At 39.0% G+C, this 27,445-nt stretch overlaps 1 protein-coding gene across 1 annotated transcript in view; it reads left to right on the forward strand.

The window, feature by feature from the left end:
* The window catches only part of AMPH (amphiphysin), a 59,181-nt gene that overhangs the window by 15,427 nt on the left and 16,309 nt on the right, over nt 1–27,445 (forward strand). Inside the window, exons 4-16 of the mRNA XM_009873746.1 lie at nt 911–1,005; nt 3,562–3,657; nt 4,994–5,101; nt 5,491–5,576; nt 7,221–7,296; nt 8,255–8,337; nt 10,923–11,061; nt 12,327–12,455; nt 18,612–18,719; nt 21,090–21,113; nt 22,745–22,768; nt 25,412–25,444; nt 26,846–26,896. Of these exons, the coding sequence (XP_009872048.1) occupies nt 911–1,005; nt 3,562–3,657; nt 4,994–5,101; nt 5,491–5,576; nt 7,221–7,296; nt 8,255–8,337; nt 10,923–11,061; nt 12,327–12,455; nt 18,612–18,719; nt 21,090–21,113; nt 22,745–22,768; nt 25,412–25,444; nt 26,846–26,896 (1,052 nt within the window). The remainder of the gene's footprint in view (nt 1–910; nt 1,006–3,561; nt 3,658–4,993; nt 5,102–5,490; nt 5,577–7,220; nt 7,297–8,254; nt 8,338–10,922; nt 11,062–12,326; nt 12,456–18,611; nt 18,720–21,089; nt 21,114–22,744; nt 22,769–25,411; nt 25,445–26,845; nt 26,897–27,445) is intronic.

Genomic DNA, 27,445 nt, shown 5'->3' on the forward strand with positions numbered 1-27,445 from the left:
CCTACCTGCTGCAAGCGTAATATGTTCTGGGCACCACATACTTTCAAATCTGCTAGGGGAGCCTACAAGGTAATCATTCTTCACAGAACAAGGTTTGTTACAGCACTCTCCTCATGTTAGACATCTCTTTTCCCTAGACACTGTTTCAGCTCTTGCCAGTCCTTTGCTTCATTATGAACACACCTTTAGGTCACCATCATTATTGTGGGCACAAGAATACCAAGCTCAATCACTGTCACTTAACATGTGAAAGATCCTGAAACTTGGGTATCTTTGAAAACAAGGAAACAGCGAATTCCTGAGGTATATTCTACCTGTGTGCAACCTCCCCTGCCCTGGAAAGTACTTTTGTTTAGCTCAGATCTCTTCTAGCTTTTCTCTAAAGTCCCTTTTTATAGCGAGAAATTCCCATAAATCTCTGCCATTTTAACCGTGCCACCCTGGGAATGCCTCTTTCACATAAGTTGGCATGGTACTCATTAGAGACAGGGTAGGAAATTGTTTTGTAGGGTGGAATAGCTGGGAATAACCAAAAGCAGATTGTTATTGCATTGTCTTTTCAGTGACAGTCTTTCAGTTGGGTATTACACTTTTTTAATGGGTAGGACTACCCACCAAGTTGTTCTTTATGTTCACATATGTTTAGTTCAAAATAGAAAATTGAATCCCTAATCTGATAGAAGCTTTTTTTTTTCCTGAATACAAATATGGGTTAATCCCTCTGGGAGGAACATTTCTCATTTGCCTGGGTGAAAATTTTTTGAAGATTTTGTTTCAGCTCTTGAAAACATTATTTTAAACGTGCCAGAGGGGGGATAATATAGTGGGTACATGTGGGTCAAAATAAAGATATTTAGCAACTGCTTCTTGTAATCTGCAGTTTTATATGCCTCCTTCTGTCTAATTGTAGGAATGCAAGATGCCTCAAAGAAACTTACAGAGTCTCTTCATGAAGTATATGAACCAGACTGGTATGGACGAGAAGACGTGAAAATGATTGGAGAGGTAAGATGTGTGGGAAGAGGAAAAAAATATTTTGGCTCCAAATGGATTAATCTGAGCTGTTGCGGAGAAGTGTACTTCCTAAATTCCCCTTAATTCTTTGTTGTGTGTTAAGTCTCATTTTCTGAATGTGCAAATTATTGGTCTTGTAAAAGGCATTTCCTACACATTTGCAGTGTCCACTTTATGAGCTAGCTGATGTAAGCTCCCACTGAGGTCAACATCAGTGAGAGCAAAATTAATCCTGATAGCAACTTATTGACAAGTTTGTATAAGGTGTCTTACGTGTAGATTTACAGTTGATATTCCAGTACAACTGAATGTTAAAAATTATCAAATCCTCTAGCCTTGTGTTCTGTGTAACAACTGTTGAATGAGTGGCGCTAAACATGATTTCTGATGGGACACTTGCTTCTCACTGACAAGAATATGGATTTTGAGGGCAAATTAGGCTGCAAGATGTTCTTCATTTTAGCCTTTTTAGCTTCCTCCAGCTATTAGATTTCTCTAGAGGAAACTGCAGGAATTTGACTTGAGGTGCTCTGAATTGCCTGTTTAAACAGCCTTAATTCTGAGGGAAGTCTGTTAGTAAATATGCTGTTGGTGTCAAGAAAGCGCAAACTGTTATCAGTGCAGCTTTTCACCGCCTGACATTCAGTTTGCAAGGCCTTCTGGATAGCACAATTAACAGGAAACTGGAAGACAGAGCAGTCTTTCCAAATCTGTGTAATGATTGCTTTTCATCCTCTACCCTTCCCTGCTGCTGAGGGCATAACATATTTTTGGTTTTAAAAGCAGCCAACTTCCAAACAGTCTAAGTTAAGATGCCATACGTTTATATTGTTTTAGATCAAACGGCTGGAAGATCTCCTGCTGCATCTGGTTGTAGTGCCTCATCTTATATCTCTAGGCTATGACATTTTACACTCAAAAATTTGTAATTGTGTATGAAAGGACCAAAATCTAGCTCTTAAATAAATGATAAATGTGTCTTTTTAATAAAAGACTCATCTGGGCAATATTACAAAATCTCTGGTCCTGATTTTTTTCCGTACATAATCACAAATGCAGATTTATATATTCCTCAATCTAGAGGGAAAAAGAATGATGTACTTGTGGAGTCCCTGGGTATAAATTATCATTCCAAAAGGGATCCACCTAAATGACCTTATTCTGTATGACAGGAAAAATGATGGCTTAAAGGACTCTTCTGCAATGACCTTTGATCCCATTAGCTTTCAGAATTTTAGCTTTTCAGATTTTAATTTGTCCAAAATACATATCAGCAAGATATAAAGGCAAATGCACCAGACTGGCAGTTGCGTGCTATGATCTAATGCTATGCTGCTCTGTAGACCACTGTGATTAAATATTGTGTTCATAAATGAGATATTTTTTTAAGCATGATTAATAGATTGTAATAATTCATGAGGGACTCTGTTAGGGTAGGAAATGAATGAACTGAATGCTGGCATCACACAGCATTTATAATATATCCTACAGTAGCTCATGATAAAAGAAATACTGGGGAATAGCTTTCCAGACTTGTCAGTGAGGAAGACAGCCCTACAGAGCAGCGCTCACCCCTTTAGCTTCCCTCCCATCAAAGGAGGGAGTTTAGTGATTTTTCAAGTGTGCTAAGAAAAGGGGGATCAGGATGTTTAACATGTGCTAATGACTTGTTCAGCTGAGAACCTAGGACCTCGAGCGCTATGCCTCTGTGTGACAGGGTTTGCTTCTGGCAAGTAGTCTCACTCTGCTCCCCGCGGGGTCCTTGTCACATCGGCTGCATTAGCATGTTCTGAAAAAATGGAAAACCATGAGAGGTGTCTACCGCAGAGCTGCAAAATGGACTGGGAAAAAACACTGTAGCTTCTGGGGGAGATTGTTTATTTTATCTGTTGATACTGACATAGTTCATATCTGTTCATATCTGGCATCCCAGTTCTCTAGCCGTGAGAGGTTGAGTTCTTGTCTGTGCATCAGCCATTTCATCACCTTAATGGCACGAAAAGTGTGGGATGGAAAAATCCTTTCTTAGGATGGGTGTCCACAGCTTTTATTTTAAAAAAAACCCACAAGTAAAGCTAAGGTTACAAATCCTTGTATTTGATGGGAAACCTACTTTATTTTTTCCTTTGTTTTCTTTACTCTTCTGTTTTGGTACTTATTTTCTCTGTAAGGAAGGTTCATAATCAGTGAACATACTTAGGCATAAGAACTAAGGCAGCTTCAGATTTTGCTTTGTTGACTCTCAGGAATCTGAAACACTGAGAAAGACCTTGAATCTGTGATATACTTTTTTTTAAATAGCAATTATTATTTGAAAGAATGAAAGCATAATCTACTTACTAAGCTAAATCTTCTTTTGTTGTGAATGCAAACTTGCGATGTAAATGTGTTCCTTTTCATTACCTTTTAAGTTGCACTCTGATTTATTAAAAGAACATTTTAGAACTTCAGAAAAATTAATCTTTATCAGTTACATTTGTATTTCTTCTAGGTTTGCAGTGGAATTAAACTACTACGTGGTTTTTTTCCTCTTTTCTACCTTTACAGAAATGTGACGAACTCTGGGAAGACTTCCATCAAAAACTGGTGGATGGGTCATTATTGACCTTGGATACGTATCTAGGACAATTTCCTGATATCAAAGTACAGTAATGATTTCCTATAAAGGACGATTTGTAAAATTACCATTGACTTTTAAAATAAATAGAAAATGAAATTACAAGCAAAGAAAAATAAAAATGGGTGAGGTCAAAGTCATTCTCTTCTGCAATGTAAAATACATTGTTCTCTAAGTAAATCCCTGACATTAGTTTGCATTGTTTATCCAGGTCAACAAAAATATTTTTCATTTAGTAGTACTTGGAAGTAAATAGCCTTTGTAGATAAAATTTTTATGTTTTTTCCTTCTCTTATTTATTTGGTATGGGATAATTCTCTACAACTTCAACAGGGATACATTAAGTTCTTCAGCTGTTAAAATAGCAGACAAATGACAACATGAAAAGCAGGCCTTTTGTTATTGGCTAGATGCACCTGTGGGTATCTAAATATCTCTTAACTAAGCCATGGTTCCTGTCTTTTGGTTAGTTATATATATTTTTTTTAAAATGCACGTTAGGAGAGACTGTTTTACAGAGTCTAGCATATCCCAAATGCCTGTCTTGGTGTACAGTCCAGGGAGATGGTTGCTAAATGAAATGTTGGGGATAAAGAATCATTACAGGTGAGAGGTAGATACATTTAAATTTGAACGTGGACATATCTGGAAATGCTTTGTGATGGTTTACGATTAAGTAGGCATCACACAGTCATCCCCTTTGTCATTTACATCAGGAGCTAAATTAAAAATAGCTGCAAAATCTCAACATTACTGATGTTCAATCTTAAACTTGCTTGTAAATCAAACTGCACTTATGCCTGCTTAGCGTGTAGAATTTACTTATAATATGTAGCTTTGTAAAGTCAGTATATATCAAAGGACTTTAGTTTTAAAAGAATTATAGTAGGTAAATTAGAATTGCTACTCTATGTTGAACTCCAGTTATCTTAGTTAGGTACCAGCGCAACTATACCGCAAAGTATATTTTAAGTATTTTCCAACTCTAGGGGAAAAAAAAAAATTATTAAATTTGCACACTACATATATAACGGGAAAGGATGGTGTTACCACGAGCTTAATAGGTCCACTTATTCTGGAGAATGAGACAACTCTTGTCTAACTGACATCTTGCTTATAAGACCTGTGAGACCTACACCCACAGAAAACCCCTCCAAACCATCTGTAAATGGATTCCTTAGCTAAGATAAGGTGAATAGTTTGCCTCTTTCACCATGTTCATGTTCTTGTGTGATATATTAATTCAGATGTGAACAGCAGATAAGGGAGAATAGAAAGACACCAAAAACTTAAATGACAACATAGGTAAAATAATTTTTAAAAGTGCTATTTGTGCTGACTTTCATTTCTACCCCTCTACAGACTCGCATTGCAAAACGAAGCAGAAAGCTAGTGGACTTTGACAGTGCAAGACATCATCTAGAAGCCCTGCAGAGCTCAAAAAGAAAAGATGAAGGCAGAATTACCAAGGTAACACAATCAGAAGGATGCTGGAAGAAGACTTGGAAAGCTCGGGTGATAATAAATATGAGAGACAGAGCACGAAGTTTCTCTTTTTTTTCCTCTCTGAAATAAAAATAATAATATCCTTAAGCATAAATGTGTATCAAGTATTTTAGTACATGTTGAGGGCACACACAGCCTCTTTCATGAATGAATCCTATCTGACCCCTAACTTTCTCTTGATGAAACTGAGGAGACAGCAACTCCTGTGTTGGCCTGCATGGCTTGGGACACAGTAATGTCCTTTGTTAATAAAAATTGTAAAAGACCCACCAAATAAATGCACAAAACTAATTTCTGCAGGTTTTACTATGTCATAGTGATTATAGAAGTCACTCTGTTTCATTTTGATTTAGGCAGAAGAAGAATTTCAAAAAGCACAGAAAGTTTTTGAAGAGTTTAACACTGATTTACAAGAAGAGTTGCCATCTCTGTGGTCACGGTAAGCCCAAGCAGGTGGTGTCTGGAAGGCCTAAAGGGAGGGGGAAGGAAAGGGAAACAAAAGGGAAACAGGGAATTATAATGAGCTAATAGCAAATGATTTGATGGCTCCTTGAAGATCCCATCTTTATTTTAAATAATGAAAGGAAAAATGCCTGCAAATAAACCAAAATTATATTTATTCTAAGTGTATTTATGTTGTTTCTTGCTGTGTATCTTGGCACTTAGGATTTGTTATCACACCTTCATTCTGAGGTGCAAAAAGGTCTCCATTTTATGGGTAAAGAACTCTGTTGAAGCACAGAATGGCAGATTGTGACTACAACCCACTGCTTCCATAACCTTTCTCAGATGCCTTGATAATGGATACCTGATCCATTCAAGGAAAAAAATAACAAAAAACGCTTGTTAATAAACAGGATCAAATGTTTCCACTGTCAAAAGCAACTGTAGAGAGCAACCATGTGCTTTTCTAGATTTGCAGTGAGTCTACTTACAGGTCATTTTTCTGTGAAAGGTATCAAAACAACAAACCTAAGAAACACATAAAGATTTTATGGCAGTTGTTCTTTCCAAGTTCCTATAAGGTATTACCAAAGTGGTAGAAGAAGAGAAAAATGGTGCTATATCTACATCATAAATACAAATTTCATACTTAAGCACTATGTCTGCCATGTAAAAGCATTTGACGGCATAGATCATTTTTTTCAGGTGTTGAATTATGAATTGTGTTTATACAGAAAATGCAGTCAAAATGAACAGGAGAAAAAAGGCATTAGAAAAAAAAATCTCATTACTGTGCTGTGTTCTTTAACAAATGATAGTCCAGAGTGAGAATGTCTTGTGAGTCGATGAAGTATCCTTTGTCTTCTCTGATTTTCCTTTTTCTAATTATCCTTTATCTTCTCTATTTTTCACCTCTGTAGAGGATTTTCCCACTGTGTTTCTGCCTATTTCGGTTGAAAAGCTTCTTAGCACTTCCAGATACTTATTTTATGGGCTTACTAAAAGTAAAACTGCATATGAATGATTTAGAGTAAGGGCCCTTGTATTTCAACATGTGCGTTGCCCAGTAACTAGTCTCGGGTAAAGGTAGAATTTAATTTGAGCAATAGGCATAATTTAGAAAGCGATTGCTTTCAGAGCCCCTTTTTTAGTGTTATTACAATTATTACAATTCTTCAGAAAGAAAATAATCCACTGATTTGACATTTTGCAGGCTTCTTATGTCAAAGATGATTTTTGTTAATAAAATCTGGAGAAATTGCTGGTCACTGGTTGCCTGCTGTCTGATGGGAGACAGGGTGCCCAAGAATACCTTGCCTTCTGCATGCTTGCGTCACACTCATGCCCATCCTTTCCAGTCTTCCTCTTCCCTAAAACAAGCTGTAGCCTCTTCCCCAGCTGTGGAGTACTCTCAACTTGGTTCACTCTGTGCAGTGTGAATTATGATGGTTCTTAATGGAAACAGAAATAATAATGAATTAATCTTAGATTTTGACATTTGAACCAATTATTTGCTTTGCTGAGAATAAAAGTCAAAAATGTTGCTGGTACTCTGGAAAAAATCAATTGATTTGCCTTTGTGGCCCCCCCACCCCTATCTTTTATTCTCTTTTTCCTTTCTTTGTGTCATCCTCCATAGACGAGTTGGCTTCTATGTGAACACCTTCAAAAATGTATCCAGCCTCGAAGCCAAGTTTCACAAGGAAATAGCTTTAGTGAGTAAAAATTAATGTCTCAAGTATAATGGATTATGTGATATGTATAACAGCAGGCAAATATCTTACAATGCAGCAGTAAAAATCTAGCAGAGGCACACGTGAGAATTTGTCCTAGACCCAGATTTGTATTTGTATTTTTTATTGTATTTTTTATTATTTTTATTGTATTTTGCCCTAGATCCAGATTTGTGCTTTTGTATTTGTTTCTACTTTCCATTTTAGTACTCCCCTTAAGGGAAGTGCAGCCTGTAAAATTTTGGATTATGATGCAATATCAGTTCTAGCACTAAGTTCACTTTCTCTTTTGATAACTTCTCCATTCCTTTTAACATAGTGTTGCCTTTGGTATTTTTTCTGTGTCCAGTTGCTAAACATCACATTGCTTTAATCAGTACAAGAAAAACATGTCAAGCATTCCCTCTGAGACTACTCTATACATTGTCAGCAATATGACGTTGCATCTGTGACTATTAGGCAAATCAAGCAGTTTCATGAGGATCTTTTGGATATACCTTGCTAAGTGGTAGTATCTAGAAACCTACTAATAGGAACCAAAATTGTTTGGAAAGCTCACTTAACTGAAGATCCATGTGAATTGGGATTAGGTTTTTGAGAGGGAAACATGAATCTTCTCAGCTACCCATGTTGCTTTAAACTGTAGGCAACCTCCTTGCTCAGCAATTAGGCAGCAGCCAGTCACACTTACAAACTTGAGCTCTGAAAACCAGCTTATATTTCTGAAGAACTGCTGTTATCTGCAATTCTATGGATTTTGATAGCTTTCCACTTAGGCTTTTGATATACGTGGCACTGAGTATTTTTGGAAGGCTCTATATGCTGTTTCAAAGTTATCAGATGATATAATAGCAGGTTATCAGACCAGATTTATCACGTGTGTTTTTAGCCATGACTGTAGTGCTTCATATAAACTTAGGCAAGTGTTTTGTTTTCACAGCTATGTCACAAACTATATGAAGTAATGACGAAGCTGGGAGATCAGCACGCAGACAAGGCCTTCACCATTCAAGGGGCACCAAGGTGAATTTACTGCTTTTTCTAATGAATTGCATTGCAGTAGGCTTTATGGGTTTTAGTATATACAGTAACCACCTACAGCATTTGTAGCAATTGCTACACAACACGGTCCCGGTGTCTGTTCAGGATGGTAGATAAGGTACTTTGGATGAAGTTCTTCTCAATGTGGTAAAGGTGCAAAACTTCCTTCATCACCCACTTATTTTTCCTGTCAAAAAAGGATAAAAGCCAGATTCTCAGCTGTTGCAATTTAACCTAGTTCATCGTAGACTGTTACACTATTTTGCACCAGCTAAGTATGTAGCTCGTTTATTCTTAGATCCTCAGTTTACAACAACATCGCTAACTCTTGTAATTTTTTTAAAGCCTTGAAATATTTAGATGTGTTTTTAACCCCTAAAGACATATAATTAGGTGAGAATCCCAGCCTTTGTAAGTCAGCTTTTATCTCTTCTGTTCATGGGGAAAAGTCAAGAAATGTGATCTGAGAGTGCATCATAAAAGCTGAAGAAAAATAATATCACAAAATACTGTAATTTTAATGACTTTCAAGAGAAACCTTGTCTTAAAAAGCAAAAAAAAAAAAATAATCAGATGGTGCTTTCTTAAGATCAGTGGGTGCCAGTGCAGTATGTCTAGGTTTTTTTGCTTGCAATGAATATAGCCTTTCTGCCATAGTTTGATCTCTTAGTACTGTAATAGTGATAGGCAGAAGACGCTGAAATTATGAAACAATGAGACTTACCAAAACAGTGATATTTAGCGTGAACACATAAATCCCAAACTTCCCGCCAATACCAACTCATCAGAAGGATTCAGAACAATACTATAGCTTCTGCTAATTTGCCCTCAAGCCAATGGACTCAGATTAGCAACAATACTGACCAAACAAACATCTGCCTCAAACATATGGCTGTTATTTTTACATTTGTTTTGATCTCACTTTGGAAGAACAAAAAATGAAACATTGTACCTTCTAACCTAATATAAAATTCAGAACTACTTTATTTTAAAAGTGTCCAAAATTTTTGGTTTGGATTAGTTCAGTGTTTACCCATACTTATATATATTTACATACAGCCTCTGAAGTTGTTAGTTAGTGCATCACCACTTCCAGCCCCTTTAGGATGGACTCACAAGCTGGCCTGTATTCCCATAAAAGATTTGTAGAAAACTTTCTTATGATGAAAACCAATGTAGTGCTGGAAAACTAAAAGCAATTTTTGTAATAAATAGATGTTTTGTCCATCTATGTCTCTTAGACCATGTCCAGCATGCTCGTGCTTGTTCCCACAGAAATACTTGTTCCATTAGTGAGTAGATGAGTAGACATAGGTTAATGGGGTATGATCTTAACTTATTTTTTAAATGCTTTTTAAAAGGACATTTGTTTTTTAGTTACTGTGTTACTCTCTTATGCTGTACTGTTCATGGAGCCTTGTGTGAAAATCTGTATAGATTCTGACTTCCATTGCTCTAAAAGGTCTTTGTGAGATAAACTAGCTTTTCTTCTTAGATATGCATGAGAAGTAGATACTAGACAAGTACAGTACCTAATCTTTCCTTTAAAGAAATATATGAAAAGAAACAAAAACTTGTATGCTACTGGATCCCATATCCTGAAGGCAAATACTGTACCTGGGAAAGAAATTTCTTAATAACTGCTTATTTTTTTCTTTTTTAATACTTCCACAGAAAGAGGTGGTGAGTGTGAGCTAAGTCCATGCTTTCCAAAGAAAAAATTTCTCTTGTGTTAGCATTAGGAACACATTTTTGGTGTGGTCTGCTCAATCAGGTAGTGCTTCTGTTCTCCCTGAAGATGTGTAGGAGTTGCCCTTCTCTGAGTACTGTGGTCATTGAGTGCTGTAGTTTATAGCCTCCCCAAGCTGTAAGCTTTCAGCATTTCCAGGTAGCTGAATATGCATTAGTGTTTGCACCAAGTCCTTTCATGGGAAGGAAAGTCCTTTCTCCTTTCTGAGGACTTCATCAGATCTTTTCTTAGTGTCAGCAGAGCTCTGTTGAAGTCACTTGATTGCTGCTTGTTTATAGTTGTGATGAGTTGTCTCTGTAAATAGCAATATTTTTGTTATAATCCTGATTGTTTTTTATTTTATTGAAAGCTTTCTGAAGTCGCTGAGCTTTTAAAATTATTTGCATTATTCATTGTTATGCATTCCTCTGGAGTTTATATCTTCAGAGACTTTTATTCTGAGAACTGTATGAAATGAAGAGAATAATTCCATCTCACATTTTGTGATAATTACAAACTTATACATGAAACATTATTTCAAATACAGAATCTGAAAAAATGCAGGTACTCTGTTTCCGTCAAGTTACGGTGGTCAGGTAAACAGATGTTCCAAAAATCAAGGTCGCTCAAAATTAAAAATTTCTTTGATGCTGTGAATCATTGAGTTTTAATTTAATTTAGTTTCTATTTTAGTCATTTATAGTGGCTCAGCTCATCTACTGCTTTTTGTGGTCACTGGCATTACACCAGGGATGCAGTTCAGCTGTGACATCAAATTGCCAAAGTAGTAAGTCTACATAATATGAATGTCCTTTGCCATTTCTTTGCTTCTATCTAGTGATTCAGGTCCACTCCGCATTGCAAAAACACCGTCACCACCAGAGGAGGTCTCTCCCCTGCCCAGCCCTACTGCAAGTCCCAACCATATGCTGGCACCAGCATCTCCTGCACCAGCCCGACCTAAGTCACCCACACAGGTAAGTGGAAAACTGTCAGGAGAAACTGGCCTGTTGTGCAGTAAAAGATAGCTGAGGTGATGTTTGTGGTGGGTTTTTCATTTAGGCTGTGACTGAAAAATAACAGAGAGGCCACTGTCTCTGTTGCATTCTGTTCCATTCATTGGTTCATCCCTGTGTTATGAGCTTGGGTGGAAAGTGATTTTTATGTAAGCAGGAAGGAAGAAAATTTAAGGTGCCCAGTGCACTGGGGGAAATTCTGGAGAAAAAGCAAAAGATTGCTTAAAAAGTTGCATAGTCTTTAAGGACCCATATCCTAGCAACGATAGATTAAAAAAAAGTTTCTAAAACCGCTTTGTGAATTTCAGTGCATTATTTATTTCTACTCTTCATTCATCTTCTTATGCTTACCCTGGGGAAAAAAAAAAAAAGGCCAGTGTTTATCACTGGTCTGGCCATCCTCTAAAGCAGTAAATAATAGAGCTATCTTAAATACTGCTGTGATGGTTATTAATAATTAAAGGCTTATCAGTTTTTATTAACAGTGGATCAAGAAGTTTGACACTGTTGAAGTCACTGGAGTTATTTCTATTCTCACCAGTACGGGTGAAATAAGAATCAGGTTCATGCATTACTTTTATCTGTAGCATGAGATTCATATGTGATACCTCCTGAACATATCAAAAATGTGTGTTGATGTTACTGATGTTTTCAGAATTGGGATAGCTTCTGTCCTATTTCTGTGGTGGAAACACATCACAAGACATGTAGTTTTGCATTTAATTACATGTGAACACACTCATTTTCTCTGGTTTCCCAGAATGTGATACCTCACTGCCTGAATATTCATCTGGTAAGACTCACTTTAGTCTTACTGGTGCAAATGGTGTTATGTTAATATACTACATGAGGATTTTTTGTGGATTTCTTTTCTTGGTGTTTTAATAGATTTTAAAATTATCCAACAATATCTGGTATTATTCCAAGCCTGGTTCTGTGCAGTTTTGTCCTTCCAGCTATAGGCTGCTTAGGAGAGGAAATGTCTTGCACTGTGTGCCCATCACAGCAGAAAAAAATCAGCCAAGAAATGTTTTATTGCTTTTCCCACAATGTTTATTTCAAGGCCTTTGGTGGGGAAACTGTACAGTTCCTTTCAATCCATGACTTATTCCCACATTTAAGGTGAAGCAGCAGAGATAAAAACCTAACATAAATTGTTTAGGCCTAGCTTAAAGCCCTTTCTTTTATCTCTGAACTAGTCTGTGACATTTTTACTGTCTGTCTAGCTGAGGAAAGGTCCACCAGTCCCACCACTACCCAAGCTCACGCCTACAAAGGAGCTGCAGCAGGAGAATATCATTAACTTCTTTGATGATAACTTTGTCCCAGAAATCAGTGTGACGACCCCATCACAGGTAAGCTTCAGAGGATGGTCCAACTTGCAACAACCTCAAGTTCTCCAAGATGGTGGCCTTGGGGCTGATGTCTGTGGGGAGTGACAAGGAGCGTCCACATGAAAGGCAGAGGCACAAGTAGCATTTTACATTGTCTTGAAAGGGTCACACATATATTGCTCTATTTTTGAATAGGCCACACATAATCACTCGAAAGGGCTAATATTGCTAACATATTGAAAAAAAACTTGGAAATTTCCTCAGAGACGTGGCTAAAAATACTGCGAAGCAGCCGTATTTAAGGTTTAACTGCATTCAGGTTGTATTACAAGGTAAGAATTCATCTAAGATGCTTTTTTTTTCTAATCCTAAGCATCTCAACTGGCACTTTACAGTCATCCTTCATTACTTCTGTTTCTTCCATCAAAATCATAAAATATATTCCTTGTTTACTTTTGAGTGATTTTTAAAAAAATGGAACTTGGCTGTTTTAATCAACTTTTTGCAGGTTGTTGTGGTTCAAGCCGACTGGGACAAAAACCATGTGGCTCCAGCTCACTCCTCCCGCCACCCCCATTATCACAGTGATGTGGAGGGAGACAGTTCAGCTAAAAAGGCTCAAGAGTTTGGGATTAAGGATAGGGAAGGTAGTAATCTACCATTTAAGATGATGGGCAGAGAACCAGAGACACTTGGGGAGAAAAACATAGATTTAATTCACCACCACCATTTACGAAGTGGGATGGTGAGAGGAATACATCAATAAATATGACCCAATCTTAAATATACTTCTCCCCACTCCCCCCGACTCCTTCCACCTTCGCAGCTACCTCCTTCCCCCCATCAGTGCAAGAGGGGCAGAGGATGGGGGGTACAGTCCATCTGGAAATTACACATCGTGCATGGCAGCTCCTCCTTGAGAAAGAGGGCTCCTCGCAGTCTCTCCTTCCAGCCGTGTGGTGCCCACCTCACAGGAGGCAATCCTCTTCCTCCTCATGAGTCCCTCAGGGCCACAGATCGCTTTGGGCACATCCACTGCTGATGCTTGGTCTCACATGGGGTTCTGCACGTGCCACCATTTCCTGGGCACCCTCACAGCTGTTGATTTCCCCAACTGTCAGCCATTCACCTTCCTGCCATCTCAGCCACCACAGAGCTTCAGGAAAGGGTCCTGCTCCAGCAGCCTTCTCCCTTTCCTTCTCCTCTGGGACTCTCCTTCCCCTCTTTCTTCTCAGGGTGATGTTCCTCCAACAGAAGAACTCCCCAGCATTAAAGACAGGACAGCTCAAGACAAGATGAAGCCAAAAGAGAGAGAAAGAACAATGGGCTTGCCTCTTAAATACCTTGATGGCAGAGGCACTGACTGGCCTGGCCCTGGCCAGAGGCAGGTCTGACTTCTACCTGGGGTGGGGGAGACTCTTGAAGCTTCACCTCTGCTTTTACAAAAACCCTGACTGACTCAAACCCATGACACAGGTATAAAAGACTGCTCCAGCTAGATTGTTCATTCACCTGATTTTGATTTATAGAAACAGTTGCATAGCAGATAAATGAGTAAAACTACTTTTATCTCATTATGATGTAATTTTTAAAAAATTGTGTTTGTATTCAGTTATTCAGCTTTTATGCAGTTACGATAACTGCTAGTTGTTCAATAATGGACTCTTTCTGTTGTGATAATTACAACTCTGAAATCTGAATGCATGTCTGATAGACTGGGGAGAAGTATGCAGATCTGAAAATTATGCGGAATATTTGTGAATTTTTGTTTTCATATGAATTATAGTTTTTGTACTAATTCATTTGAAAACAAAGGAGAATGTAGCACAGCAAGAAAAAACAGAATTAATTTAAAGAAATGGAACATTGATTTGTTTTCTTGTGGAGGGGAGAAAAAGACACTGCTGTCCATAGACATCTATCTGGAAGAGAAAAGTCTTTGTGCAATTAAAGAAGTAATGACAGGTCCCAGTATGAAGCTGCTGCAGGGCCCTCCTGCTAACAGGAGATTGCATCATCACACTCTGTTGCCTCATCACACCCTGACTTCATGGGCATTAGCATTCTGGCAAGAGTTGGTGTAACCTGTGCTAGATGTGGTCACCTGCATGAAATGCTGTATCCACCTAAACTTCACCTGTCAGATGAGCCAGGGAAGTAGAAATGGAACTGGTTTGCTTTTCCATTAAGAGCTGACACTGAAATAGGGCTTTACATGAATGTAAGTCACATTTTCAGAATCTTTACATCCTTTCTACGAGATTGATATAAAAATGGAATTGCATTTGTGCTGCTGAGAATTGAAATCTTTCCTTTGTCTCTCAAGGAAGAATTGATCCCCCTTCAGTGAGTGATTTATTTCCCTCCCTCCTCCACAATCAGTGACATGGGAATGACCTAAGCTATTCCCTGGCCACCTCATCATGAATCATATTATGGTTTGGGTCAGAAGGGACCTTAAAGATCACTTAATAACAATCTCCCTGCCAAGGACAGGCACACCTTCCTCTAGACCAGGTTGCTCAAAGCGCCATCCAAACTGTCCTTGAACACTTCCAGGGAGGGGACATCCGCAGCTTTTATGAGCACCTTGTTCTAGTGTTTCACGACCCTCGTAGTAAAGAATTTTGTTCCTAATACCTCATCTAAATCTACCCTCTTTCAAATTGTTACTCCTCGTCATACCACTACAGTGCTTGATAAAGAGTCCCTGCCCATCTTTCCTGGAGGCCCTCTTTAAGTACTGGAAGGCTGCTATAAGGTCTCCTTCTCTGGAGACTTTCAAAACCTGCCTGGCTTTTCCTGCGTGGCCTTCTCTAGGTGATCCTGCTTTAGTGGGGAGGTTGGACTAGATAATCTGTAGAGGTCCCTTCCAACCGCTAACATTCTATGGTTCTGTGATTACCCGGAACCTTCTCCAAGCTGAACAACCCCAAGTCTCTCAGCCTGTCAATTTTGATTCAATCATCTGCACTTCTCCCTCCAAATAACCAACCCCCATCACTTAAGTATCCTTACTTTATGTATAGGATTTGTATCCTTTTGTAAGAGAATCAGTTATTGAAAATATATTGCATGAAATCCAGTCCACAGGAAACATGGACTTACTTCCCTTGATGCTTCTGGCATCTCCTGTGCTCCCAAAGCCCTTTTTAGACAGTATGGAGGACACTACTGATCCTGCAGAGACCTCTAATGATACAGGACTTCCCAAAGGACCACCCCTGGTTTCCTTGGCACTGCACTCATGCAGAAACACAAATCCAATGGGCTGCTGAAGAGAACTTTGCTGCTTTAATCCTATGTTTCAGAGAGGATTACAAGCAGGCCAAACTCAAATAGCCTGTAATTGTTGTTCATCTTTCTTTACTAAGTGGTACTAATGCGTTCGGTGTTGTGCAAGATGCTGAAAGACAGTTCTGCTTGACGCTGTAGAATATTTTGATCCTGTTTCAGCAAGGCAGCTCACACTTCCAGTTTATTCAGTTATCAGGGATGGATTTAATTACTACTAAGTAAAAGAAAGAGGTAAGAAACAAGATGTGTTATCTGTGCTAAGATTAAAGGATCATTTAGAAATGAGTATTCCTTGCTTTATTTCTTGTTTTCTTCACATAACTTTGCTCCCTGGTGTCCAGTTACTAGCTTGGATGTTGCAAGCCTCTACAATACGCCCACTCTAGGTGTTAATGTGTTTGAGTGTCTCAGATAGCCAACTGAAGAACTTGTATCTGCTAGGGCTATTTTAAGACTTATATAGCTGTGTACAGAGAAAGGGTGGAAGTTCTGGTGGTCCTTGCAGGTTTCTTGTTCCTTCACCATCCTTCACGCATAGATATCCTCTGAGTGGTACAGCCTTGCTTCTGCCACAGCCACCTCTTTCAAATGTGGTATTTATTCATGCTTCATGCTATGATGGAATTAACGCTGGATGATTGGCAGGCCTTTATGTCACAGCTTTGTCCCTGTTCCTCTTAAATCTCCATTCAGTGTGATATCTCATTTACTATGTATGTTTATTTGGGCGTTTGCTCCTAAAGTTATGACAAGAGTTCTTTTCATTTTGGTCTGAGATAAGAAGTAATGGTAATTTTTGCAGGCTGTGATCTGTACCCTGTCATCATGCATGTTCTAATTGAGACTCCTATTCATTTAACCCAGTCCTTATAAATAATGACTTACTCTGGAACCTCACTGCGAGATAATAAACTTTTCCATCTCCATACATTTCTGATGATGTACTACTAATGCTGCGTTGTTTTGTCAAGCCGTATGACATGAGCGAACACTAGTACCTCAGGGGAACATGTGATGAAATCTTGGACAAAAGACATGCCAGAGTGCATGTAATGCTGGTTACTGGTGGGAAGGGCTGTTTTGGTTTTGACTTTTTAAAGTGTGAGACTTTTTAAAGTGTGTCAGACCAGTCATCCATCATCACCAGTGGCCTGAAGCAGAGGCCAAGGGAAGAACATAAGACAAGGCAAGCAAAGTTGGTACTCCTTATACCCTCTTCTCCTATAGTCTCCCAGCTCTCAGCCATTTGCAGCTCAGGGGATTCCTCAGCATGATTTCTACTATTTAGTAGTCCTCAACAGACTAATTCACCACAAATTTGTTCTTTCAGCATGTGTAAATTTTTCACATTCACCCTACCTGATGGCAAGGAGGTCCCCAGCAGAACTCTGTGCCACACGGAGTACCTTAACACCTTTTCTTTATTCCATATCTGCCCCCATCAACTTTGTGGCCACCTGCCGTCCTGCTTTGGAGGAGTCTTGGAGCAGCCAGACCCCTGTGCCTCTTATGCTGGTATAGACACTGCTCACATCACCCCCACACTGCTCTTCCAGACTGAAGAGTTCCAGGTCCCACTGTCATTCTTAGCATGGGAGCTGAGGAACTATTTTGTCCATGTTTTCAGGTGACACAGATTGCTCAGGCATCTTGTGATGTATGGAAGTCATTATCTACATTTGAACATCGTTTTGTGGAGAGCAACACTAATTTGAAAAGTTTACACTTAATGTTTTTATAGTAGAGAGGCTTCGTTTGTATATTTTACTATCATCATCATTATTATTGTCTCCTAGTTCTGCTACTCCTACAGCTGCCCTTTTGTTCTAGATTTTCCGTGGCATACACTTTGGTCACAGTCAGTAATGGGACATTGGACTATGTGGTCTGACCCTGTGTTACCATTGTTACATAAGATTATATGTAAATGTATGTGTACATATAAGCTCCCATGGTACTGTTTCCTATCTGAACAATTTTCAAAACAGCGTTTTAATGAATACTTCACTATCTACATATTCTGTACATCAAAACACAAGCTTCTCTCACTGCTTAATAAACACTAAAGAACTAGCAGTATCCAGTACTAGCCTTGTTACCAAACCCAAGATGCTTACCTAGAATATTTATCATTAGTGATAATTAAATCTCAGCTACAGTTTCACACTAATTAAAATTTTATGTTGAAGCACGCTGATTATTTTTTCATGTTACTTTACAGCAGGAAAGGCCTGCAGTTTGCCAAACCAATATATAAATTTATAGTGACCTCAGAGGCCTTGGCTAATTCATTAATTACAAACAAACATAAAGAAAGCTCTACCACGTAATCCATTTTTTTAAGAGCAGATCTGTGAAGCGACATTTAGTTAGTGTTATGTAAGATGTTTCCTGCAGCTTGGAGCTAAGGGCAGCATTAAATATAGATGGATATTTATGTTCAGAATCGAAATTTAGTTCAAATGCATTTGTGTCCTTCTGTATTGGCTTTTCAGTAATGTTTGTGTTTGGTGAGATATTTAAATATTAGAATGTATGGACATTGGGTGCCATTTTGGTGTCTGTCTCAAAGGGCCTTCATGGTCAAACAGTGAATACTCAGCACTTTTTCAAAAAGGCTGCAATTTGTTTAGCCTGAAAAGATAAAGCTGCACTCCGGAGAAAACAAAGGCATTGTAAGCATGAAGCTTATAAAAATAAAATTAAAAGTTACACTAAAGCTCTGGAAATTCTTAGAGATTTCTCCCCTCCTGGCTTGCACCACAGCTAAAAAGTATCTGATTTTTTGTTTGTTTTTTTTCTTGGTCCTCTTTATATTTTGCTGCCTAGGGCAGCTTTTGAAAAATGAGTTTTTCAAGAGTTGCATCTCTCTTCTAACAGAATGAAGTTCCTGAAGCTAAGAAAGAAGAATCTTTGCTAGATTTGGACTTTGACCCTTTCAAGCCAGAAATTGTATCCACGGGAGTTATTCATTCACCAATGTCTCAGGTATCTCTTTGCCTTGAGGTGGGCGAAGTGTATGAATGCAGTGTGCTGCCTTCGGTAGAAAAGGTTTGCCTCATTGTACTGATGAGCAGCATATCTGCAGAGTGTCTGAAAAACTTGATCTTCCTGAGCAGCTGTATCTTTTCCCATTCAGTAATTCCGTACTTGATGATGTACTGGAAGGAGAGTTAATTGTCAGGTGGTAAAATATGTCTGCCAATGAGAATGGTTGCTGGTACCTTGGCCTTGGCTTTGGGGGCCGGTTAGCTCAGTCGATTAAGAGCATGGTGCTGATAACACCAAGGTTGCAGGTTCGATCCCCATTCCCCTTGTGTTGCCTGATCTAGTTGGGAGGTGTCCCTGCCCACAACAGGGAGATTGGATTAAATGTTCTCTAAGGTCCATTCCAGCCTAGGCCATTCTATGATTCTGTGATGAGTAACTCCTAGTGCCAAAATTATAATTCTCCAGCACCTGTTTTCCTGACATTTTTTCTGACTTGGCTTTGACTCTTCATGTTTGTAAAGATGCATCAGAGGGTCTAGGTCTTGTGGAGCCAGCATGCAATTGCTTTGCTGGGATGGAGTTTCTGTACCAAGCAGTGGATATGATCTGAGTGGTTTTGTAAATCTATTTTAGATCTAACCTCAAGGAAAATGAATGGATGAAGGAGGAAGTTTCCGTACAGGATGTTGCATTAAAGAAATTCTGCATTCTAGGATAATATTTGCCATGGTAGTTTCTTGCACCAATATTAAAAGAAGAAAAAAAAAAGAGGAAGAGGAAACGGAAAAAAAGGGAAAGGGAAAAGGAAAAAGAAAAAAGGATAAAAAAGGCTGATATATCCAAATACTGATTTGCATTTGCTTTTGCCTTCATTACCTGGAGGGCTAATAGTACTGTTGAGGAGTTCTCTTGGCCAGCAGAGCTGTAGCTCTGTGTTGTACAGAGAGAAGGAAACAACATTAACCCACTGTTAGCAAGACCTGTTATCCCTGTGGCTACAACTAACCTGGCGTGTACTGTGAGACAAGAGAGGACTCATCAGTTTATCAGGAATGCTGCACTGGGAAAGGAGTGAGAAGACAAGACGCTTTAAGGCTGAGATAGTCCTGGTTCTCTGCTGATCTCTGTCTCAGTTTGTTAATATCTTATTTGGTGTGCAGTCCTAGTTATATAATGAGATCTGAAGTGATCTCTGATGGATTATGTTTGTGAAAGCAGAAGTTGTTCAGAGACCCATTCTGTCCTTATCTTTTTTTATAAGGACAGAATGAGTCTCTGAACAAGGCAAGAAAAGAAGCTAAATGCAGCAATCTTTTCTCTCAGGCAAAGATAGATGTCACATTTAACATCTGCAAATATCTCAGGAACAGTTTTAAATTTTATTTTATGGATGTGGGTTTTTTCATGGACTTTAACCAAGGTGTGAGTATAGTATCACAGAACCACAGAATGTTCAGGGTTGGAAGGGATCTCTAGAGATCATCTAGTCCAACCCCCCGTGAGAGTTTCTGTCCTTTACTCACCCAGAAGATATTTGCAGTGGTAGCTGCTACAGTAGCACTGAAAAGGACTTGTTTTCTAAAGAAATACACATGAGAACCAAACGTGAGCATGTGAAACATCACAGAATCACAGAATCTCAAAATTGTTGAGGCTGGAAAAGACCTCATAGATCATCAAGTCCAGCCTATGACTCAACAGCATTACAAAGGCTAGACCATGGCACTAAGTGCCACATCCAGCCCGCTTTTGGGACCAACCAGCAGAGTTCCTTCTCGTATGGTGGGCTATTAATATTTGGCATGACATCTGCTGCTTTTCTTTCATTTGTCCATTCAGCTCTTCTGCTGAGAGGATGCTAACATTTATTACTTAACAGGATGGACAAGAGAATAAAAATATTGGTCACCTTTCTTGTTTTTTTTCACCAAAAGCATGCCATTCTCTTTCCTGTTGTCAAAGTTATGAGAAAACCCACTTGTTCTCAGTGGATAACTGGATCTTTTTACATTTTTTTTTAAAACCTGACCTATGTACGTTCTTTAAAGCTTACACCTTACAGAGACTCCTGTACCTGTTAAAAGTCATTCAGTCACCAGCTCAGAATCTGACTGTTACTCAAGTATGTGGGAGTGTGAGTTTGCTGGAAACAACTGCTTTGAAGTGGGAAATACCACAATCCACCACATACTGCTAATCCTATTTAACCAAAAGGCATGTTATGCAGATATGCACCCCTCCAAACACACACACATGTAAAATATGTGTTAAAAATATACATATAAACTAATTCCTTCTTATTATGTAGCATGTTGAACGCAGAATATTATTTTTCTAAGAGCCTCTTTTTACTGATCCTTTTTTCAGACATTGCCGTGGGATCTGTGGACGGTAAGCCTGTCATTTATCATTATGAACTGGGATATTTCTATGCTTCTGATTTTGTAACACCCTAAATGCAGATTTGCAGTGCTTTTACCAAAAGCCAGGATTAAGAATTTATAGACTGTGACAAACGCTTTGAGGTAGATGAAGCCACTGGGAATCTTTTAAATCTAACAACAGCAAAAAATAATCTCTGTTGCTTGGCCTACAAAACCTAAATATTGTCAGAAATCTAGACTAATAAGATCCACAATCATTACAGCTAAGTGTATGTTGCTTTTATTCTCATGTCTGAATTACAGCTATTAGAGGATAGGAATGGATGCCAGTCACTTGTTGTAATTATCTGAAAGGGTAGTTCCTCAGGATTTTAACCCAATGGACAGCCATTTTCTCAAAGTCCAGGAGTAAAGCGAGAATTTAACTTCTTTGTGGACATAGAGTGAACTGGTATTATTTACAAAAGAAACTACTACTGTAGGAAACTGCACAAATGCTTCTTCCTGATGCCAGATCAGATACAATGATCCACAGGAAGAGAACAGCTCATTTTTTGGAGCTTTCTTTTGACTTTATGTCATGGGCATAGATGGTTGGCTTGACATGGAGCCTGGTTCACTCATTTTTGACATTTTGCAGCTTCAGCCAGCACAGAAATCTGTGGATACTTCTTGTGCCTTCAGATTAGCAGCTCTTTTGTGAATACATGGCATGTGTGATGTATATTAAATGCTCATCTCTTTCTATTGGGAAAGGTTAAATAAAGCCTGTTAAATAAAGTTACATATGTAGGCTAGCCAAAATTTCAAGGCTGCCAATATCTAGACCAGCTAAAATAACCCACAAATGTTTCAAATGTATTGCTCTAAACTTACATTAGATATCTTATCAATGTCTTCTTTTCGCACAGGTTTATTTATAGCTTGTTAATGTTATATATGTGTTTTGTATTGTAACTATTTTCCTCTTTGCTCTCCTTTAAAATGAAATAGTGAGCTTCCCAGCTAAATGCTTGAAATTAGGGATACTCAGCCTTTTACTGAGTTTCTTTAAGCTGAGCTCAGAGTAGTTGTTGATGTTCCTTGCAGTTTTTTTATCTCTTAAAAGGGCTATGCAGGCAGCGAATTTTGTGACTTGATGCCTTACTCTGTGTGGATGTAAATGCCTCTGCATGGCACAGGATGATGGAGAGCTGCCCTCTGCACTGCCCAAGTGATGCAGTGATGCCATAGTGTAAATCCAAGCAAGCCCCACTGCCACTGGCGTTGTTGCCTTCCTTGGTCTTTTTCTCCCAAAGCAGCTTCTCTTTTCAACTGCAGTAAAAATGCCAGTGGCTCACAGAGGAAAGCAAGTTGTTCTAAATATTCAATTTACATGTAGAACTTATAATATAATACAGAGTCTGGAAGCGTGGCTTAAAATCAATGGCCTGAGATTAGCCTTCTGTGGAGTGGCAGGGGGGGGGCCGGCCCCCCCTCCCCCCCCCCAATAGAGGGAGGCCCCCTGCCACTCCTTCCCCACAGCAATTTTGTGACGGCTGCTGGTTGGAGAATTCCTAATTAACAAACTGCTGCTGCAACCATGGAAATCACTTTTTTTTCTTCTGTGTTTTATGTGTATGATTTTCTTCTATACAGACAAGCAGCGAATTGGTGCAGCCGGTAAGCAAACTTTCCTTCAAAATCGCAACCTCTGTAGAGACATGCTTTAGTCAGTGTGGTGTAACATGTAGTTTTCTGGTTTTGTCTATCAATGCTGCTCTTCTACATTGCTATCTATTACCTCCAAATGTTGCAAACCACATAGCTTTTCCTTAAACAGCTTAATTTAGTCACTTTCATTCTTTAAATTAAAATTACTCTAGTAAAATAGAAAATTTGTGTTTTCTCATCAAGTCCTCCTTTATCTTTTTCATCTTGTGTTTTTTCTTTGCTTTTCTGTCTGCTTAAAGCCTGATTCTTCAAAAAGTCTTTCCCTGTGTAACCTGGTCATGGAGGAAACCCCAAACAGTGGGCCATCAGAAGATATTAACAGATCTCAAACTGATCTAGGTTCACTCAACTGGGGCCTAGATATTAGCACACTCAGTGTCAGCCAGGAAATTACTGCAGGCGGTTCTTTGCTTTTCCCTGGGGCAGAGCAAACCTCAATTGAACCCACAGGTACTCTGGGTACTCTGCCTGCTAGTGTTTGGCCTGCTGTAGGTGAGCAGGAGGATGGTGCACCAGGGTCAACTTCTTCAAATGAAAACCAGAGGACTTCACTGGAGGACCAATTGGATGCCAAAAATGTCCCATGGCAAGATGTGATGACCAATCAGCCTTTAGAGAGCATAACCAATTTTGAGACACCCATCTTGGGAACCGATAGCTTGTTGGGTGAACCTCTCTCATGTGATGTGCAAAAGGCAGAGGAAGAGCAAGAGGAGGACAAGTGGGCAGGTGTTGAGCCAAGTGAAAAGGTAGAGACCAGAGCTGTTAACTACAAGGAGGTAGAAGGTACAGAGGAACTGAAAGAGCAAGGTTGTGAAACCAAAGGAAGCAGTGAGGTGGAACTTTATAAGGGTTTAGCAAAATTAGATCTTGACATTTTAGCCAGCACAGAGGTAGAAAATTTACATAAGTTAGAAGATAATCATGGGGATGCTAGGAGAGCTAGTGGTGCTAACATGGAAAACCTCAGGGAAGAAGAATTCAAATGGGACAATGTCATTGAGGGGACAGATGGAGGAACACCATCTTTGAGCACAGGGCTGGAAAGTGGGGACAAAATAGTAGTGGACAACTGTGAAACTACAGAAGGCACTGGTGCTGAACCTGAGAGAGCCTGTGCTATCTGGGATCTGGACCATGAAAGGGCATTTGAGGATGGCTTAGACCAAACTGACAGTGGTACTGGAGAGAAAACATCCGTGGAGTGTATAAACACGATGGCCTGTGTTTGCCTAGAGGTAACTGACCACACAGAAGAGGATCCTACAGACACTGGAAACATTCTGTGTGATGCTGAATTACTCAGTGCAGAAGAGTCTGATAAAGGAACCGAAGACAACAGCATCAGTCTTCTCTCAAACAGTAGCACTGCTGCTGAAGGTCAAGCTGCTGCTGAAAAAGAGTGGGCATTGCTGCCTGAGACAGCTGATGCTACTAGCACAAGCTATGGTAATCCTTGCCTCAATAATGCAGAAGACCAAGTGACAGGTAGGGCGGCAGCAGCAGTGGTTGAAGAGCATCCTGGTAGCAGTGGTGTTCCTGAAGCCTTGGAAACAGACCCCTGGCTGGCAAACTGGGATCCGACAGTTACTAATGATTCCTGGGGGTTTTCTAATCTGTCAGATGGCCAAGCCAATGGACTTGATAATTGGCCTTTTTTCTCCAAGCAACAAGACTCAGAGGAAGGTAACTTGGAAAACGTTTGGTTAGGCATTAGTGATAACTGGTCGACACAAGACATAGGAGGGGCTGATAACAGCTGGGGAGAAGTAGGTGCAAGTACAAGCAATAAAAGTCAGGAGGCATCAGTAAAACAAGGCTTGCCTGGGGAGCAGGCAGGCATTAGCAATCCTGGACCAAGCAAGGAGATAGCTAGGCCCTTGGCTCTGTTTCAAATGGGAAATTCCAGAAATGCTAGCACCGAGAGTCCAACTAGTCCCAAAGACAATGAGACCAACAACTCAGATTTATCTGAAGATGAAATTGCTAACCGGAGATATGGATTGTTGTACCAGGAAATTGAGGCTGATAAAGAAGAGGTACCTACCCCAGTGTGTAGCCTAGTCTAGACAAAGAGTTCCTTAGGCCATGCATAACCTTGTCGTTTAAAAACGGTCCATTTGTTTGTTTTCCCACTGCCCCTCCTAAGCCTGTGCTATTCTTTTCTTTTTTTTTTTTAAACAAATTGCCATGCAACTGTTCATAGCGTGGTGCCCTTCAGCTGTGAAGCAGGCTGGCAAGAATGCCTTTCAAAATGGTGAATGAAGCTTTGAACTGTGAAGGCACGTTGTGTCTCACAGGTTTCATGGTTTATATGTACAGCTTTTAATGCACCTGGTCTTTTTTTCGTATTATTTTATAAAAATATTTAAATTATTCTGCTTTTTTGTTTTGGTGTTTTCTTTAAGCCTGTGACACCTGTTATCAAGTAGCACTGTCCTTAAATTTCTTGCTGCTTTACCCTTCAGTTTAATATTTTATTTTTTTTTTAATGTCTGGCCTACATTTTTATTTTGCAAATAAAAATGTTTTGACTCATGTTGTGATTTAGTAAACAAATGATAATTTCTTCTGATCTTCACTTCTGCTTAGGCATCCAGCACAGCATTTAATGGATTTGCACAGGTAAGATATAAACATGTTTTGATATATTATTTTTTTCATGCCATAAGGAAGGGACTAGGATTGGCTGTACGATTTCAGGAAATCTTTTCTACACATGAGCTGCACAACAGGTTCATACTGACTCAAATATTTTCTGTTCTCAGAAATTGTTCCTAAATGCTATTAGAATGATGCTAAATACTCTTGATACTCTTGGCCTGACTGAATTCAATAGTAGAAGTTGGACTACCATAGCAGGACTTACTTTTTCCTCCTAAAGAGACTGCTTTATTTGTGAATTTTTCTTACAGTGTCAAAACTCTGTAAAGCATGGTTTCCTCAGTTTCACGTACTTTCAGTGATTCTGTGTGTGTATATATGAGTTTTGGTTGTTTATGCACCTTTATTTTAATTCCAGATACATTTTAATCTGAAAGTTAAACCTAAATTGTTTGTTTGCTGCTATTCTGATGGTGAGACTCCATGTTAAGAATCACAGAGATACAGTGCATGAAGATACTGCGTTTATGCTTTCAAATTCCCAGGCTGTGCCAAGATCCCAAATTTTGGTACGATAACCTGCGGCCTCATTCATTTCCAGCATCCGTTTAGAAACTGACAGTTTAGAAACTGACAGATCTGTTTAGAAACTGACAGTACAGCCTGTACACCATTTTTAAAAAAGCACCCAAAAAGGCTGAGCTTATACAAAGATGGAAGTCAGTCTTCCGATGCTTAACCATTCTGCTCCAGGATTTTTAAATTAGTGAAGGATCCAGAAGAAAGGGGCAGAACAGACAAAATGTATGCCCCAAGGAAATCAAAATTTGGTGCCCCCACTGCAGTATGAAAAGGATTTGACCCATGAGTATTTTGCAAATAAAGTGATTCTGAATGCATTGGTTCTGATCATAGAATCATAGATACTGGAAAACATCTCCATTTTTGTATCTTCTTAATGCAGGTAAAATTTTGTATCCATAATTACTATAATTACTATTCAAATAAAAGCCCAGAATCTAGAGGATGTGAAATTAGCTCTAAGGTGGCATGCTCCCTAGGCAGAAGCATGTGTAGTCTGCAAAAAAAAATCTGAGTTTTGCAACTTGGTAATATATTGTGTCTGAAACAATTGCAATTTACATGTGTTTAACGAAGGGGTTTTCTCCGCCTTTAATAACATTTTGCGGCTTAGAAGCATGGAATGTATAATTGAAAAAGGAATGTCTTTAAGATTAATACTGCTTAACTAATAAATATTATTAATACCTATTTAGGTTATCTATTTGTCATCTTATTCTATGTAAATTTACTTATGCCTTTACCTGAGCAAACCAATGAAAAAGTCAAGTCTTTGACGGACATCTGCAAACATCCCGTCTCAAATATATTTACATTGTTGTCTTTCATTTCTATATCTAGGATACCTCTGCATTTGCAGTGCAATCAAATGAGAACATGGCAGAACCATTGGTAAGTGGTGGCTTTTTCTTTCTTTTTAAATGCTTTGTGAAAAATGGCACAATTTTTCCTTCGTGCAAAAATATTTTCTCCTTTATTGTGTTTTCCACCCTCTATATCACAAAAATCATTGTAGTTGTCAGTCTTTGCTCACTGAAATAATCTTTCCCAAGGATAGCACAGAGAAAAAGGAGAGAAAATCAGATATTCTGAGATGTGTTTATTTTTCAAAGGTGTAGTCAAACAGTTTGTTCATTTATTGTGTGTAAGAAGTGGCAAGGATGAGAACTATGGTCCAGTGTACAGCAAGTAGGTGATAGGGCATAATGACTATTTAAATGTCTTCATTATTGCTGGAGTTTTATGCACTCTCCACATATTAATAGCCCACACAGTCTACTTTGAAGGAGTGGAGAATCTTTCTGGCATTGGGCGTTCTCACTTTTATTCTTTGTTTAGCCTGGAGTAAGGCCGTGGAATTAGCAGCATTGTTGGGTGACTGCTATAGCTACTTAATAGCAGCAGAGTGATACTCGATATTATTTAATGTGGCTTTTGTAT

This window comes from Apaloderma vittatum, unplaced genomic scaffold (assembly GCF_000703405.1).
Source record: "Apaloderma vittatum isolate BGI_N311 unplaced genomic scaffold, ASM70340v1 scaffold4107, whole genome shotgun sequence".
In the NCBI taxonomy this organism is placed as follows: Eukaryota; Metazoa; Chordata; class Aves; order Trogoniformes; family Trogonidae; genus Apaloderma; species Apaloderma vittatum.